This window comes from Panthera pardus, unplaced genomic scaffold (genome assembly GCF_024362965.1).
Source record: "Panthera pardus isolate Hobbes unplaced genomic scaffold, ASM2436296v1 HiC_scaffold_8, whole genome shotgun sequence".
NCBI lineage: Eukaryota > Metazoa > Chordata > Mammalia > Carnivora > Felidae > Panthera > Panthera pardus.
In genome coordinates, this window is record NW_026527013.1 from 60,165,314 (window position 1) to 60,178,457 (window position 13,144).

The 13,144-nt window shown below is 44.9% G+C and overlaps 2 protein-coding genes across 7 annotated transcripts in view; one reads left to right on the top strand and one right to left on the bottom strand.

Annotated features, from left to right (window-relative positions):
- Positions 1–13,144, top strand: part of LOC109261385 (solute carrier family 41 member 3-like) — a 319,912-nt gene that overhangs the window by 105,011 nt on the left and 201,757 nt on the right. The gene's annotated exons all lie outside the window — the stretch shown is intronic.
- The window catches only part of SLC41A3 (solute carrier family 41 member 3), a 55,331-nt gene that overhangs the window by 14,208 nt on the left and 27,979 nt on the right, over positions 1–13,144 (bottom strand). For all 4 annotated transcript variants that reach the window (XM_053896895.1, XM_053896896.1, XM_053896898.1 and 1 more), the window contains 4 exons: positions 12,890–13,036; positions 10,112–10,256; positions 8,538–8,617; positions 6,347–6,481 (listed from right to left, as the gene is read on the bottom strand). In XM_053896895.1, coding sequence (XP_053752870.1) covers positions 6,347–6,481; positions 8,538–8,617; positions 10,112–10,256; positions 12,890–13,036 — 507 coding nt within the window. The remainder of the gene's footprint in view (positions 1–6,346; positions 6,482–8,537; positions 8,618–10,111; positions 10,257–12,889; positions 13,037–13,144) is intronic.

The window sequence follows — 13,144 nt, forward strand, 5'->3', positions numbered from 1 at the left end:
CCCAAATAGATAAAATCATGAACAAAAATGGAATTATTACAACCAATCCCTCAGAGATACAAACATTTATCAGGGAATACTATGAAAAATTATATGCCAACAAATTGGACAACCTGGAAGAAATGGACAAATTCCTAAACACCCACACTCTTCCAAAACTCAATCAGGAGGAAATAGAAAGCTTGGACAGACCCATAACCAGCGAAGAAATTGAATTGGTTATCAAAAATCTCCCAACAAATAAGAGTCCAGGACCAGATGGCTTCCCAGGGGAGTTCTACCAGACGTTTAAAGCAGAGATAATACCTATCCTACTCAAGCTATTCCAAGAAATAGAAAGGGAAGGAAAACTTCCAGACTCATTCTATGAAGCCAGTATTACTTTGATTCCTAAATCAGACAGAGACCCAGTAAAAAAAGAGAACTACAGGCCAATATCCCTGATGAATATGGATGCAAAAATTCTCAATAAGATACTAGCAAATCGAATTCAACAGCATATCAAAAGAATTATTCACCATGATCAAGTGGGATTCATTTCTGGGATGCAGGGCTGGTTCAACATTCGCAAATCAATCAACGTGATACATCACATTAATAAAAAAAAAAGAGAAGAACCATATGATCCTGTCAATCGATGCAGAAAAGGCCTTTGACAAAATCCAGCACCCTTTCTTAATAAAAACCCTCAAGAAAGTCGGGATAGAAGGAACATACTTAAAGATCATAAAAGCCCACAGCTAACATCATCCTCGATGGGGAAAAACTGAGAGCTTTTTCCCTGAGATGAGGAACATGACAGGGATGTCGACTCTCACCGCTGTTGTTTAACATAGTGCTGGAAGTTCTAGCATCAGCAATCAGACAACAGAAGGAAATCAAAGGCATCAAAATTGGCAAAGATGAAGTCAAGCTTTCGCTTTTTGCAGATGACATGATATTATACATGGAAAATCCGTTAGACTCCACCAAAAGTCTGCTAGAACTGATACATGAATTCAGCAAAGTTGCAGGATACAAAATCAATGTACAGAAATCAGTTGCATTCTTATACACTAACAATGAAGCAACAGAAAGACAAATAAAGAAACTGATACCATTCACAATTGCACCAAGAAGCATAAAATACCTAGGAATAAATCTAACCAAAGATGTAAAAGATCTGTATGCTGAAAACTATAGAAAGCTTATGAAGGTAATTGAAGAAGATATAAAGAAATGGAAAGACATTCCCTGCTCATGGATTGGAAGAATAAATATTGTCAAAATGTCAATACTACCCAAAGCTATCTACACATTCAATGCAATCCCAATCAAAATCGCACCAGCATTCTTCTCGAAGCTAGAACAAACAATCCTAAAATTCATATGGAACCACAAAAGGCCCCGAATAGCCAAAGTAATTTTGAAGAAGAAGACCAAAGCAGGAGGCATCACAATCCCAGACTTTAGCCTCTACTACAAAGCTGTCATCATCAAGACAGCATGGTATTGGCACAAAAACAGACACATAGACCAATGGAATAGAATAGAAACCCCAGAACTAGACCCACAAACGTATGGCCAACTCATCTTTGACAAAGCAGGAAAGAACATCCAATGGAAAAAAGACAGTCTCTTTAACAAATGGTGCTGGGAGACCTGGACAGCAACATGCAGAAGGTTGAAACTAGACCGCTTTCTCACACCATTCACAAAAATAAACTCAAAATGGATAAAGGACCTGAATGTGAGACAGGAAACCATCAGAACCTTAGAGGAGAAAGAAGGAAAAGACCTCTCTGTCCTCAGCCGTAGCAATCTCTTACTCGACACATCCCCAAAGGCAAGGGAATTAAAAGCAAAAGTGAATTACTGGGACCTTATGAAGATAAAAAGCTTCTGCACAGCAAAGGAAACAACCAACAAAACTAAAAGGCAACCAACGGAATGGGAAAAGATATTTGCAAATGACATATCGGACAAAGGGCTAGTACCACACCCGAAAAACAAATAACCCAGTGAAGAAATGGGCAGAAAACATGAATAGACACTTGTCTAAAGAAGACATCCGGATGGCCAACAGGCACATGAAAAGATGTTCAACGTCGCTCCTTATCAGGGAAATACAAATCAAAACCACACTCAGATATCACCTCACGCCAGTCAGAGTGGCCAAAATGAACAAATCAGGAGACTATAGATGCTGGAGAGGATGTGGAGAAACGGGAACCCTCTTGCACTGTTGGTGGGAATGCAAACTGGTGCAGCCGCTCTGGAAAGCAGTGTGGAGGTTCCTCCAAAAATCAAAAATAGACCTACCCTATGACCCAGCAATAGCACTGCCAGGAATTTACCCAAGGGATACAGGAGTACTGATGCATAGGGGCACTTGTACCCCAATGTTTATAGCAGCACTCTCAACAATAGCCAAATTATGGAAAGAGCCTAAATGTCCATCATCTGATGAATGGATAAAGAAATTCTGGTTTATATACACAATGGAATACTACGTGGCAATGAGAAAGAATGAAATATGGCCTTTTGTAGCAATGTGGATGGAACTGGAGAGTGTGATGCTAAGTGAAATAAGCCGTACAGAGAAAGACAGATACCATATGGTTTCACTCTTATGTGGATCCTGAGAAACTTAACAGAAACCCATGGGGGAGGGGAAGGAAAAAAAAAAAAGAGGTGAGAGTGGGAGAGAGCCAAAGCATAAGAGACTGTTAAAAACTGAGAACTGAGGGTTGATGGGGGATGGGAGGGAGGGGAGAGTGGGTGATGGGTATTGAGGAGGGCACCTTTTGGGATGAACACTGGGTGTTGTATGGAAACCAATTTGACAATAAATTTCATATATTAAAAAAAAATAAAATAAAATAAACGTCTGGTAGAACTCCCCTGGGAAGCCATCTGGTCCTGGACTCCTATTTGTTGGGAGATTTTTGATAACTCATTCAATTTCTTCGCTGTTTATGGGTCTGTTCAAGCTTTCTATATCCTCCTGATTGAGTTTTAGAAGTGTGTGGGTGTTTAGGAATTTGTGTATTTCTTCCAGGTTGTCCAGTTTGTTGGCATATAATTTTTCATAGTATTCCCTGATAATTGCTTGTATTTCTGAGGGATTGGTTGTTATAATTCCATTTTCATTCATGATTTTATCTATTTGGGTCATCTCCCTTTTCTTTTTGAGAAGCCTGGCTAGAGGTTTATCAATTTTGTTTATTTTTTCAAACCAACTCTTGGTTTCATTGATCTGCTCTACAGTTTTTTTAGATTCTATATTGTTTATTTCTGCTCTGATCTTTATTATTTCTCTTCTTCTGCGGGGTTTGGGGTGTCTTTGCTGTTCTGCTTCTTTTTCCTTTAGGTGTGCTGTTAGATTTTGTATTTGGGATTTTTCTTGTTTCTTGAGATAGGCCTGGATTGCAATGTATTTTCCTCTCAGGACTGCCTTCGCTGCGTCCCAAAGCGTTTGGATTGTTGAATTTTCATTTTCGTTTGTTTCCATATATTTTTTAATTTCTTCTCTAATTGCCTGGTTGACCCACTCATTCGTTAGTAGGGTGTTCTTTAACCTCCATGCTTTTGGAGGTTTTCCAGACTTTTTCCTGTGGTTGATTTCAAACTTCATAGCATTGTGGTCTGAAAGTATGCATGGTATGATCTCAATTCTTGTATACTTATGAAGGGCTGTTTTGGGACCCAGTATGTGACCTTGGAGAATGTTCCATGTGCACTCGAGAAGAAAGTATATTGTTGCTTTGGGATTCAGAGTTCTAAATATATCTGTCAAGTCCATCTGATCCAATGTGTCATTCAGGGCCCTTGTTTCTTTATTGACCATGTGTCTAGATGATCTATCCATTTCTGCAAGTGGAGTGTTAAAGTCCCCTGCAATTACCACATTCTTATCAATAAGGTTGCTTATGTTTGTTAGTAATTGTTTTATATATTTGGGGGCTCCGGTATTCGGCGCATAGACATTTATAATTGTTAGCTCTTCCTGATGGATAGACTTTGTAATTATTATAAAATGCCCTTCTTCATCTCTTATTACAGCCTTTAATTTAAAGTCTAGTTTGTCTGATATAAGTATGGCTACTCCAGCTTTCTTTTGACTTCCAGTAGCCTGATAAATAGTTCTCCATCCCCTCAGCAATCTACATATTCAATGCAATCCTGATCAAAATAACACCAGCTTTCTTAACAGAGCTAAAACAAATAATCCTAAAATTTGTATGGAACCAGAAAAGACCGTGGATAGTCAAAGCAATCTTGAAAACGAAAACCAAAGCAGGAGGCATCACAATCCCAGACTTCAAGCTATACTACAAAGCTGTAATCATCAAGACAGTATGGTACTGGCACAAGAACAGACACTCAGATCAATGGAACAGAATAGAGAACCCAGAAATGGACCCACAAACATATGGCCAACTAATCTTTGACAAAGCAGGAAAGAATATCCAATGGAATAAAGACAGTCTCTTCAGCAAGTGGTGCTGGGAAAACTGGACAGCGACATGCAGAAAAATGAACCTGGACCACTTTCTTACACCACACACAAATAAACTCAAAATGGATGAAAGACCTCAATGTAAGACAGGAAGCCATCAAAATCCTCGAGGAGAAAGCAGGCAAAAACCTCTTTCATCCTGCCCACAGCAACTTCTTACTCAACACGTCTCCAGAGGCAAGGGAAACAAAAGCAAAAATGAACTACTGGGACCCCATCAAAATAAAAAGCTTCTGCACAGCGAAGGAAACAATCAGCAAAACTAAAAGGCAACTGACAGAATGGGAGAAGATATTTGCAAATGACATATCAGATAAAGGGTTAGTATCCAAAATCTACAAAGTACTTATCAAACTCAACACCCAAAAAACAAATAATCCAGTGAAGAAATGGGCAAAAGACATGAATAGACACTTCTCCAAGGAAGACATCCAGATGGCCAAATAACACATGAAAAAAGTCTCAACACCACTCATCATCAGGGAAATACAAATCAAAACCACAATGAGATACCACCTGACACCTGTCAGAATGGCTAACATTAACAACTCAGGCCACAACAGATGTTGGCAAGGATGCAGAGAAAGAGGGTCTCTTTTGCATTGTTGGTGGCAATGCAAGCTTGTGCAGCCACTCTAGGAAACAGCATGGAGGTTCCTCAAAAAACTAAAAATAGAACTATCCTACGACCCAGCAATTGCACTACTAGACATTTATCCAAGGGATATAGGTGTGCTGTTTTGAAGGGACACATGCACCCCATGTTTATAGCAGCACTATCATCAATAGCCAAAGTATGGAAAGAGCCCAAATGTCCATCAATGGATGAATGGATCAAGAAAATGTGGCATATATATACAATGGAGCATTCAGCAATCACAAAAAATGAAATCTTGCCATTCCAAATACGTGGATGGAGGGTATTATTCTAAGTGAAATTAGTCAGAGAAAGACAAAAATCATATGACTTCACTCATATGAGGACTTTAGGGGACAAAACAGATGAACATAAGGGAAGGGAAAAAAATTATATAAAAACAGGGAGTGGGACAAAACAGAAGAGACTCATAAATATGGAGAACAAACTGAGGGTTGATCGAGGGGTTGTGGGAGGGGGGATGGGCTAAATGCGTAAGGGACACTAAGGAAACTACTCCTGAAATCATTGTTTCACTATATGCTAACTAATTTGGGTGTAAATTTTAAAAAATAAATATAAAATTTTAAAAAATAAACAAAGAAACAAACCCTAAATACCATACCACAATATTTAGTCAAGAGCTCCATTTTTGGTGTGTTTATCTGCTCTTCTGTTTGTTTGTTTTTGCTTTTAGAGAGGGAGAGAGTACTGTGGGCAGAGGGAGGGAGGAAGAGGGGGAGAGGGAGAGTGGGAGAGAGGGAGAGGGAGAGAGAGAGAGAGACTTTCCCATGACCTTCGGGTCATGACCTAAGCCAAAAATAAAAAGTTGGGACGATCAACCAACTGAGCCACACTGGCTCCCTGTATCTGCTCTTCTGGACCATGTATATACATGGGGGCAAGACTCAGCTTTCCCTGACTCATCATAATAATATGACATCTAGTACCTGGCAGACCTTCAATGAATATTTGAATGTTTGAATATTTGAATATTTAAATGAATGAATGAATCAATCAATCAATCAACTAAAGGCAAGGGTGGGAGTCAGGTCTCTGGGAGAAGGACTCATGACCTTGAAGATGATCTCTGTTGAAGTCAGCACTGGCCTTAGACCTCTGTTGCTACAGACACCAGATTCCACTAATGGCAAATTTTACTTGTTGAAAGAAATGGCCATGTGGCTTCCAGAAGATACCAGACTCACCTGAGGTGCAGAAAGTGGAGCATGGGTTAGGCCAGTATTGTTTCATCCAGAGGGGTAGGACACCAGGTGTGCTCCACATGTGCAGGTAGGTGGAGATCCGGCTGGTCTGAATTGCCACCAGATTGCCACCAACACCTGGGAGGAGAAAAAGAATGTGGTTTCCCCCTTTTTATGCCAGTCTCTCAGTTCTGGCCCTTATTTTAAGTCTACTTCCTCCAGAAGCCTCCCTTGATTGATGTAGCACTTGGTCTCTTTTCCTTCCCTCCCACTTTACAACAGATTTTATTTGGCTGCAAGCAAGGGTAAACTCAACCTTGTGAGTGAAGCGCCAGGGTAGTAACTGTATCACCTTGACAGCTACCTCTTATGGTGAAGGAAATGTGACTGGCAAAGTAGGTTTACAATACAGATTTGTCAAGTAGAGGGAGGGAGGGAGAGTGATGGAAAGGTCTATGGGAAGATATTTTGATAAGGCCCTCAAGGCCTTGGGAAGTGACAGGGATCAGATTACAGACTGGAACATCTGAGAAAATGAAAAGATTTTTTCACCTAAGGTGGAAAGGAGATGGAAGAGAAGGTGGGCAACAGCAGCAAGGGAAGAGGGGATAGCATATGCAACAGGCCTGGGGCTTATGGCTGAGTCTCCCAGCTTCCACAGAGAATGGACCATGCCAAGACGACAAAGGCCATGCTGAGCTGTCTTTGCAGGGACAGGATTACAGGCTGACAGAGAAGAGCGCCTGTTCAGGACCATCTTCTTTAGAGAGTGGGCAGGCTGCCTCCATCCTGTTTCCTCAGCCCATTGGGGAATAACCCCTCATTGGGCCAGATGTGTCCCAGTGATCTCCAGAGGTAGAGACCAACAACCCTGGATGCAAAGGTCTGTGGGCAGAGGATGGCTGCAGATCTATTTTGCTCAATCCACATGATTTAAAAATCATGTGGGGAGGAGTGGATTTAAAAATGTAACTCAAATTAATTGTTAGCATTTACATAAATTGCTGGCTTCTCCTAAGAAGTCAGTTCTGGCAAATCTGGACCTCCAAACTTGCCAGGCAGCAACTGGCTGGAGCTAAGCAGGCCCCTCTCCCTCCATAGCAGGAACACTTTCTGCAGCATGACCTATTCCCTGCTGCTCCTTACTGCCCAGCTATTGTCATACTGGCTGAACTCATTTAACATTCTCATGTTGCCCCACAGTCATCTGAGTTGGTGACATCCAAGGAAATCTTTCCAAGCTTTAGCCTGCCTTAGCAGTTGTTGTCTTCCACATGGCCAACTCCTTGCATGACGGGCAAGCCCTGCCTCTACTGGGACAGACCTGCTGGGTGGCCCACTGATATTCAAGGAATAGTCACCTGTGTTCCCATGGAAATGGGGAGAGGGGGTGCCCAAAGGCCTCCGTAGCCTGTTTCTGCAGCCCCAGAACACCAGGGTCGGGGACCAAGCAAAGTGTGCAAAAAGCTATCACATTTGGTTCCCTCCCTGACTGGTCAGTCCCATTTACAGATCCTCATCAAAAGCCAGACACAAACCAAGCTTTGGTTAAAAGAGCCCATAGGATCTAAGCCTAGAAGGGAGATCAATGAAGGGTTGGGTGGAAGACAAAAGGGAATGGAGGGGATTCAGGCAAACCTGACAAACACAAGTCCTGTCTGAGTGGCAGCTGATTGTTTCCTCACCCAGAATGTAAACTCAGTATTGTCACAGTCTTGCTTTTGAAGAAGGCAGAAATCTAGATTTTTATGTGCAAAATTCTTAGTTTTAAATGTCATCAATGAATCTAAATTTAAGAAATTAACAAACAAACATACAAACAAACCATGAGAAGCCAACACCCCAGTTCTGAAGGCCATGATCAGGTGCCAGTGAATCCTGGCTTAGATGTGCCTTCAAGGCATGGGATTTAGCTCTGTGGGACAGCTCAAGCCTCTGTGGTGACTGTGAGGAAGAGTGTGAGCTGGTGGAGCAGTGGTCAGGGCTTTCTCCCTGAGGGTCTCCTTCCATATGAGAAAAACCAGCCCGGTAGTCTCTGCCCAGCAGAAACACAGCCATGGCTCAGTTTCCAGATTCTGCCTTTGAGGGCCTGGGGCTGGAGCTCTGAAGTCACTGCTTTTCAGGTCCCACTGCACAAGCCCTGGGGGCTAACACAGCCCAGGGGTCCCAGGTGATGGTGACTGCCAATACCTACCACATATGATGGGAGTAAATATGGCCATGCCTTGGAATTGCTGTTTAGAAATGGTTTTGTTCATGATGAGCCCTCCAAAACTGGGGAGAGAGCAGAGGGAAAATGATTAGTTTATCATTTATCATTATTTATCATTAGTTATCCCCTATCCTTGTAGGGGACCTGGTACACCTCTATACAAAATGTCTTATCAGAGGCACCTGGGTGGCTCAGTCGGTTGAGAGTCTGACTTTAGCTCAGGTCGTGATCTCATTATTCTGGAGTTCGAGCCCCACGTCGGGCTATATACTGACAGCTCAGATCCCGGAGCCTGTTTAGGATTTTCTCTCTCTCTCTCTGCCCCTCCCCCAGTCATGCTCGCTGGCCCTCTTTCTCTCTCTCTCTCTCTCTCTCTCTCTCTCACAAAAATAAACAAATATTAAAATAAAAAATTTTTCAAAATGTCTTACCAGTTTCCTTTCTCAGTGTAGCAAACACTTTCCTGACCCCTACACAAAATATCTGATATAGACAGGCTGGTATCCACAGTGTCCTCTCCACCACGCACATGATTCTCCGCCTCTATTCTGAGCCTCAGCTGTTCCAGAAGGCCCATCAGATAATGTTAGCCCATTAAAAACAAGTTACAAACTCTCTGAGGTCACATAGCTGGCTGGACTCTCCCATGTGACAGCTCATGTACCACAGCTGAACTGCTACTTTCCTGAGCAGTAAATGGAACCTACATGAGAATCCACTTCTGCTCCTTGTTCTTAGAGATGTCGCAATAAGACCTTGCTCCTACCAGCCCCTGGAGTTTAGCAAAGACTGTCCTGCTCCTACAGTCCTGGCGAGGTTGGATCAGTTTGTAAAAGGAGCCCAGGAGCTTTCTGGAATCAAAGACACCTGGACCACAACCACTTCTCCCTAAGAGTCAACGTTAGGAAAGCACCCCAGAAAGCACTGGGGTGGTGCTCATCCAGGTCTACTAACAGAAAGGGCTCTGGAGAGTGAGGTTCAAGGGTGGAAGACCTGAGCTCAGCTGAAGGCCCAAGGGCCCAGAGGGACGAATCCCTCAGCCCCACTAGGTCACACCAGCAGCCATGCTGTGGAAATGGTATTCACAGAGCCATCACTGTGGGGCCAGGTGAGGGACCCCCTGAAGTCCAAGCAGGGGAACTCTGGCAGCAGGGATGGGGGAGACAGGTGTCCTGCAGTGCCACGAGGGGACAAGAGGTCCTGGCATCAGTGTGTTCATCTGATGTTTCCAGGTTCAGTTCTTCCTGGCTCTGATACTCCTGCAGTGGTAAACAGGACTGCCTCTCAGAATAAATAAGGTCTAAGGTTCTTGGTGAGAGGGAAAGAGATGAAGAACAAAGAGGTATGACTCAACAACCGGCACCGGGGACTTAGTGAAGGAGCCCACAGCAATGATTCCCTCCAACCATGATCAGCCAGAAAATGATTTAAACCCACATGATTTACATCCTCACCCTGGAGGCTTGGTGGCCTCAGGCCACTCTCCCTGTCTGCAGAGGCCAGACAGGGGTGGCATGGAGAGCAAAGGGGTGGTGGCAGCCCTCACTCATGCGCACCTGCTGATGACCATCGCTAGAATGATTGGGAACCACCCGAACTTCAGGATCCTCATGATGGGCGGGTTCTGCTTGACAATGAGGACCCACAAGGGGATCAGGGCCGTGAAGCTGATACAGACCAGCAGCGACAGGTATCGATTATCTGGGAGGAGAGAGAGAGAGAGAGAGAGAGAGAGAGAGAGAGACAGACAGACAGACAGACAGACAGTGTGAGTGCCAGGGCACATGAGCATGGACTGTGGGGCCACAGTCTGGGCTGCAATGATTAAAGGTGGGCTTGGAGCTGAGGAGATGCTTCTGTCTCTGGCAGTTTAGGGTGGACAACCTACCATACTTCTAAAGATTTTGTCCATCTTATTAAGCAACTGGAAAAGCTCCTCTTTATCCTCAATTCCTGTCACAAGTCCCTTTACTTCTCTTTTTTGCTATTTTCCTGACATACATAACCTCTCCCATCTCCTTCCATCTCAACCTTATTATTATTATTAATGGTTACATCTATGGGATTGTGTCCACAGGCCAGCACTGTGCCCAGCACCTTCTGAGCACAAACTCATGTCATGTTCTCCATTCCCCCTCAGATGGGCATAGGAGAGACTACAGCATGAAGAGGTGGCCCACCAGCACCCGAGCCAGCATACAGACATCAGGGCTACAGTCAGAGTTGGTTAATGATGCCAATCTGCTCCTGCTGAGGCCAGCCTAAGGTGGCCTCCCCAGCATCTATGGGTCCCTCAGGGCTCAGACCACACCCAGCTTTGCAGCTACTTATGCCCCTGTGTCATCTTCTCTGCTGGTTGGAGCCAGCAGAACTCTGACGGTTCTGGGACACCTGATTGTTCCTGGAGCCAGGTCAGGGCCCCACATACCACCATTCTCACTCACTCCCTTCTTCCCTTATATTTTGTGTGTCACCTTCCCAATCACTCCAAACAAGACACCAGCTTTCTCTAGAGCTATCCTCTCACCCTCAGCCCCACCTCTAAAGGACAGGCTCAGGTGGTGCACAGTCCTCTGCCAAGTGGACCCCAGCACGCAGAGGTGTGCAGGTAGGTCTGTGCCCCACATCCCATTTCTCTGAGCAGCATCATTAGGAGGACCCCTCCCCTCTTGTCTTTCTCTGCACTAAACAATCATGGTTCATTCCTCTGCCATAGGGAGGCCCATCTCCTTGGGCAGCTACATGGAAGCACAGGCCACAGGTGCTCAACTTGGACTACAGACAAAGTAACTCATCATGGAAGGGGCCAGCCTCTTTGCCATCCCAGGAGGTGGGAGACAGGCCCAGGAAGCTCTAAGCAAGTCTCAAAAGCTCTAGGAAGCAGCAGCCTACAGGAGTGCTGCTTTTAGGACATTTTTTCAGTCTGATTTTTCTAGAATGATTCAGGAGCCCTGGCAGAGGCTCCACTTCATATTTTCCGCCACCATGATGAATACTTCCCCCACACATGGCTTGTCTTCCCAACTACATTGACAGGTGACCCAGTCAGCAGCTCATTCTTCATCAGTGAAGATTTATCTCATATGTGCCAGGCCCAGTGAACCTGTAAGTGCACCCAAGATAAATTCACAGTCTAATCTGAGGGTTGGACAACCCAACGATGATTCAACAGCTACTAAGTCATGTGTTGCAACATGCACAGTAGGGCAGAGAAGAAGGGTCTGGAAACACCAGTGACCCAAATTTGTTTTATAAGTAAAACTCGATTAACCAACCCACACACAAGTCTTGTTTTAAATTCACTATGGTTTAAAGATAAAATTAGGTTATCTTATCATTAGATCTTCATTGCCACTTACAGGAACTTTGAGGATCTCCCAATCATCAAACAGTATTGGTGGCAGGCAGTTCCTGGGGTGACAAGGAGCTGGTCCCAGAGCTGAGAGGGAGAGGGTCTCAATGCCCAGACACACTAAATCACAGGTATTCTGTCAGTCTGCTTCAGCTGCCAGCATGTAAGCACTGGGTGATTTCTCTTGCTCCGGAGTCTGAGTTCCCACAGGGCAACGATAAGCCAGAGCTTCGCTGTGTCTGTGCCTGTGTCTAGGTATTTCCTCCAAATAAGTGTCACCACATTCCCCACTGCTGTCCACCATCTTCTTCACTGTCCACTCCACTCACTGATGCCACCTGCCCCCAGGTACTTGGGGTTATGACCATGCACAGAATCAACACTTACTAGATCCAAACAACTGTGGGCAGCCAGCTTAGGTGGAAAGCAAAAACTGTGATGCTCAGAGGGGAGTAGTCAGCAGGTTAGGACTGCTGGGGAAGGGAGATGCTACCTGTCCACAATGCCCAGGGCAGAACATGTTCAGTGTGCCCCCAGGGCAGATCTAGGGAGACCCCTGGTGGAGTCAGAGCCTCTGGCCACAAGGGTCTGTCATACAAGAGGTGTGAACGCCTTCCTTAGCTGATGACCAGGGCACTGGCCACCTTCTGAGGAGACCTGGGCTTTTCCTGCCTCACACCAGCAGGGAGAGCATATGCTGCTGCCCATGGCTATGACATGCCTCCTTGGGAGTCCCTTCCCAGCTGGTTTGTATGTGTCTGGTGTGACACATGCCTTACCCATGGAGGGTCTGTTAACCCTCCTATGAGGGCGCACTGAAGTGGCCAGGCCATCCTCTGGCCCTCCCTGGTCTCCTTGCATACCCCTGCCCTAAGGTGGAGACTGAACTTATCTGCTGACCTGAGTGGATGGGAGAGCTTGCTGTTTGCCGACATTGGACCCAGCCTTGTTCGTGTGCCCCACCTCAAGGGGTACCTCTTACCTTTGTGTTTATAGAAGAAGCTGCTAACAAAGGCCAGGATGGACAACGTGATGAGGTCTCCCAGGCTGGCAGCAATGGGCGTGGCAATGTTGTCTGGATTGACCCCAAGCTTCCGAGCACCAATTACTATGCAGACCATCAGCATTCCTGCAGGGAGGTGGCAGAAGAAACTCAAAGCACAGGATGAGAAAGTGGTCAGGAGGCTGCTCAGTAACTTGCTTCTATCCACACAGCCCTCCCCTGGAGCCAGGCTGC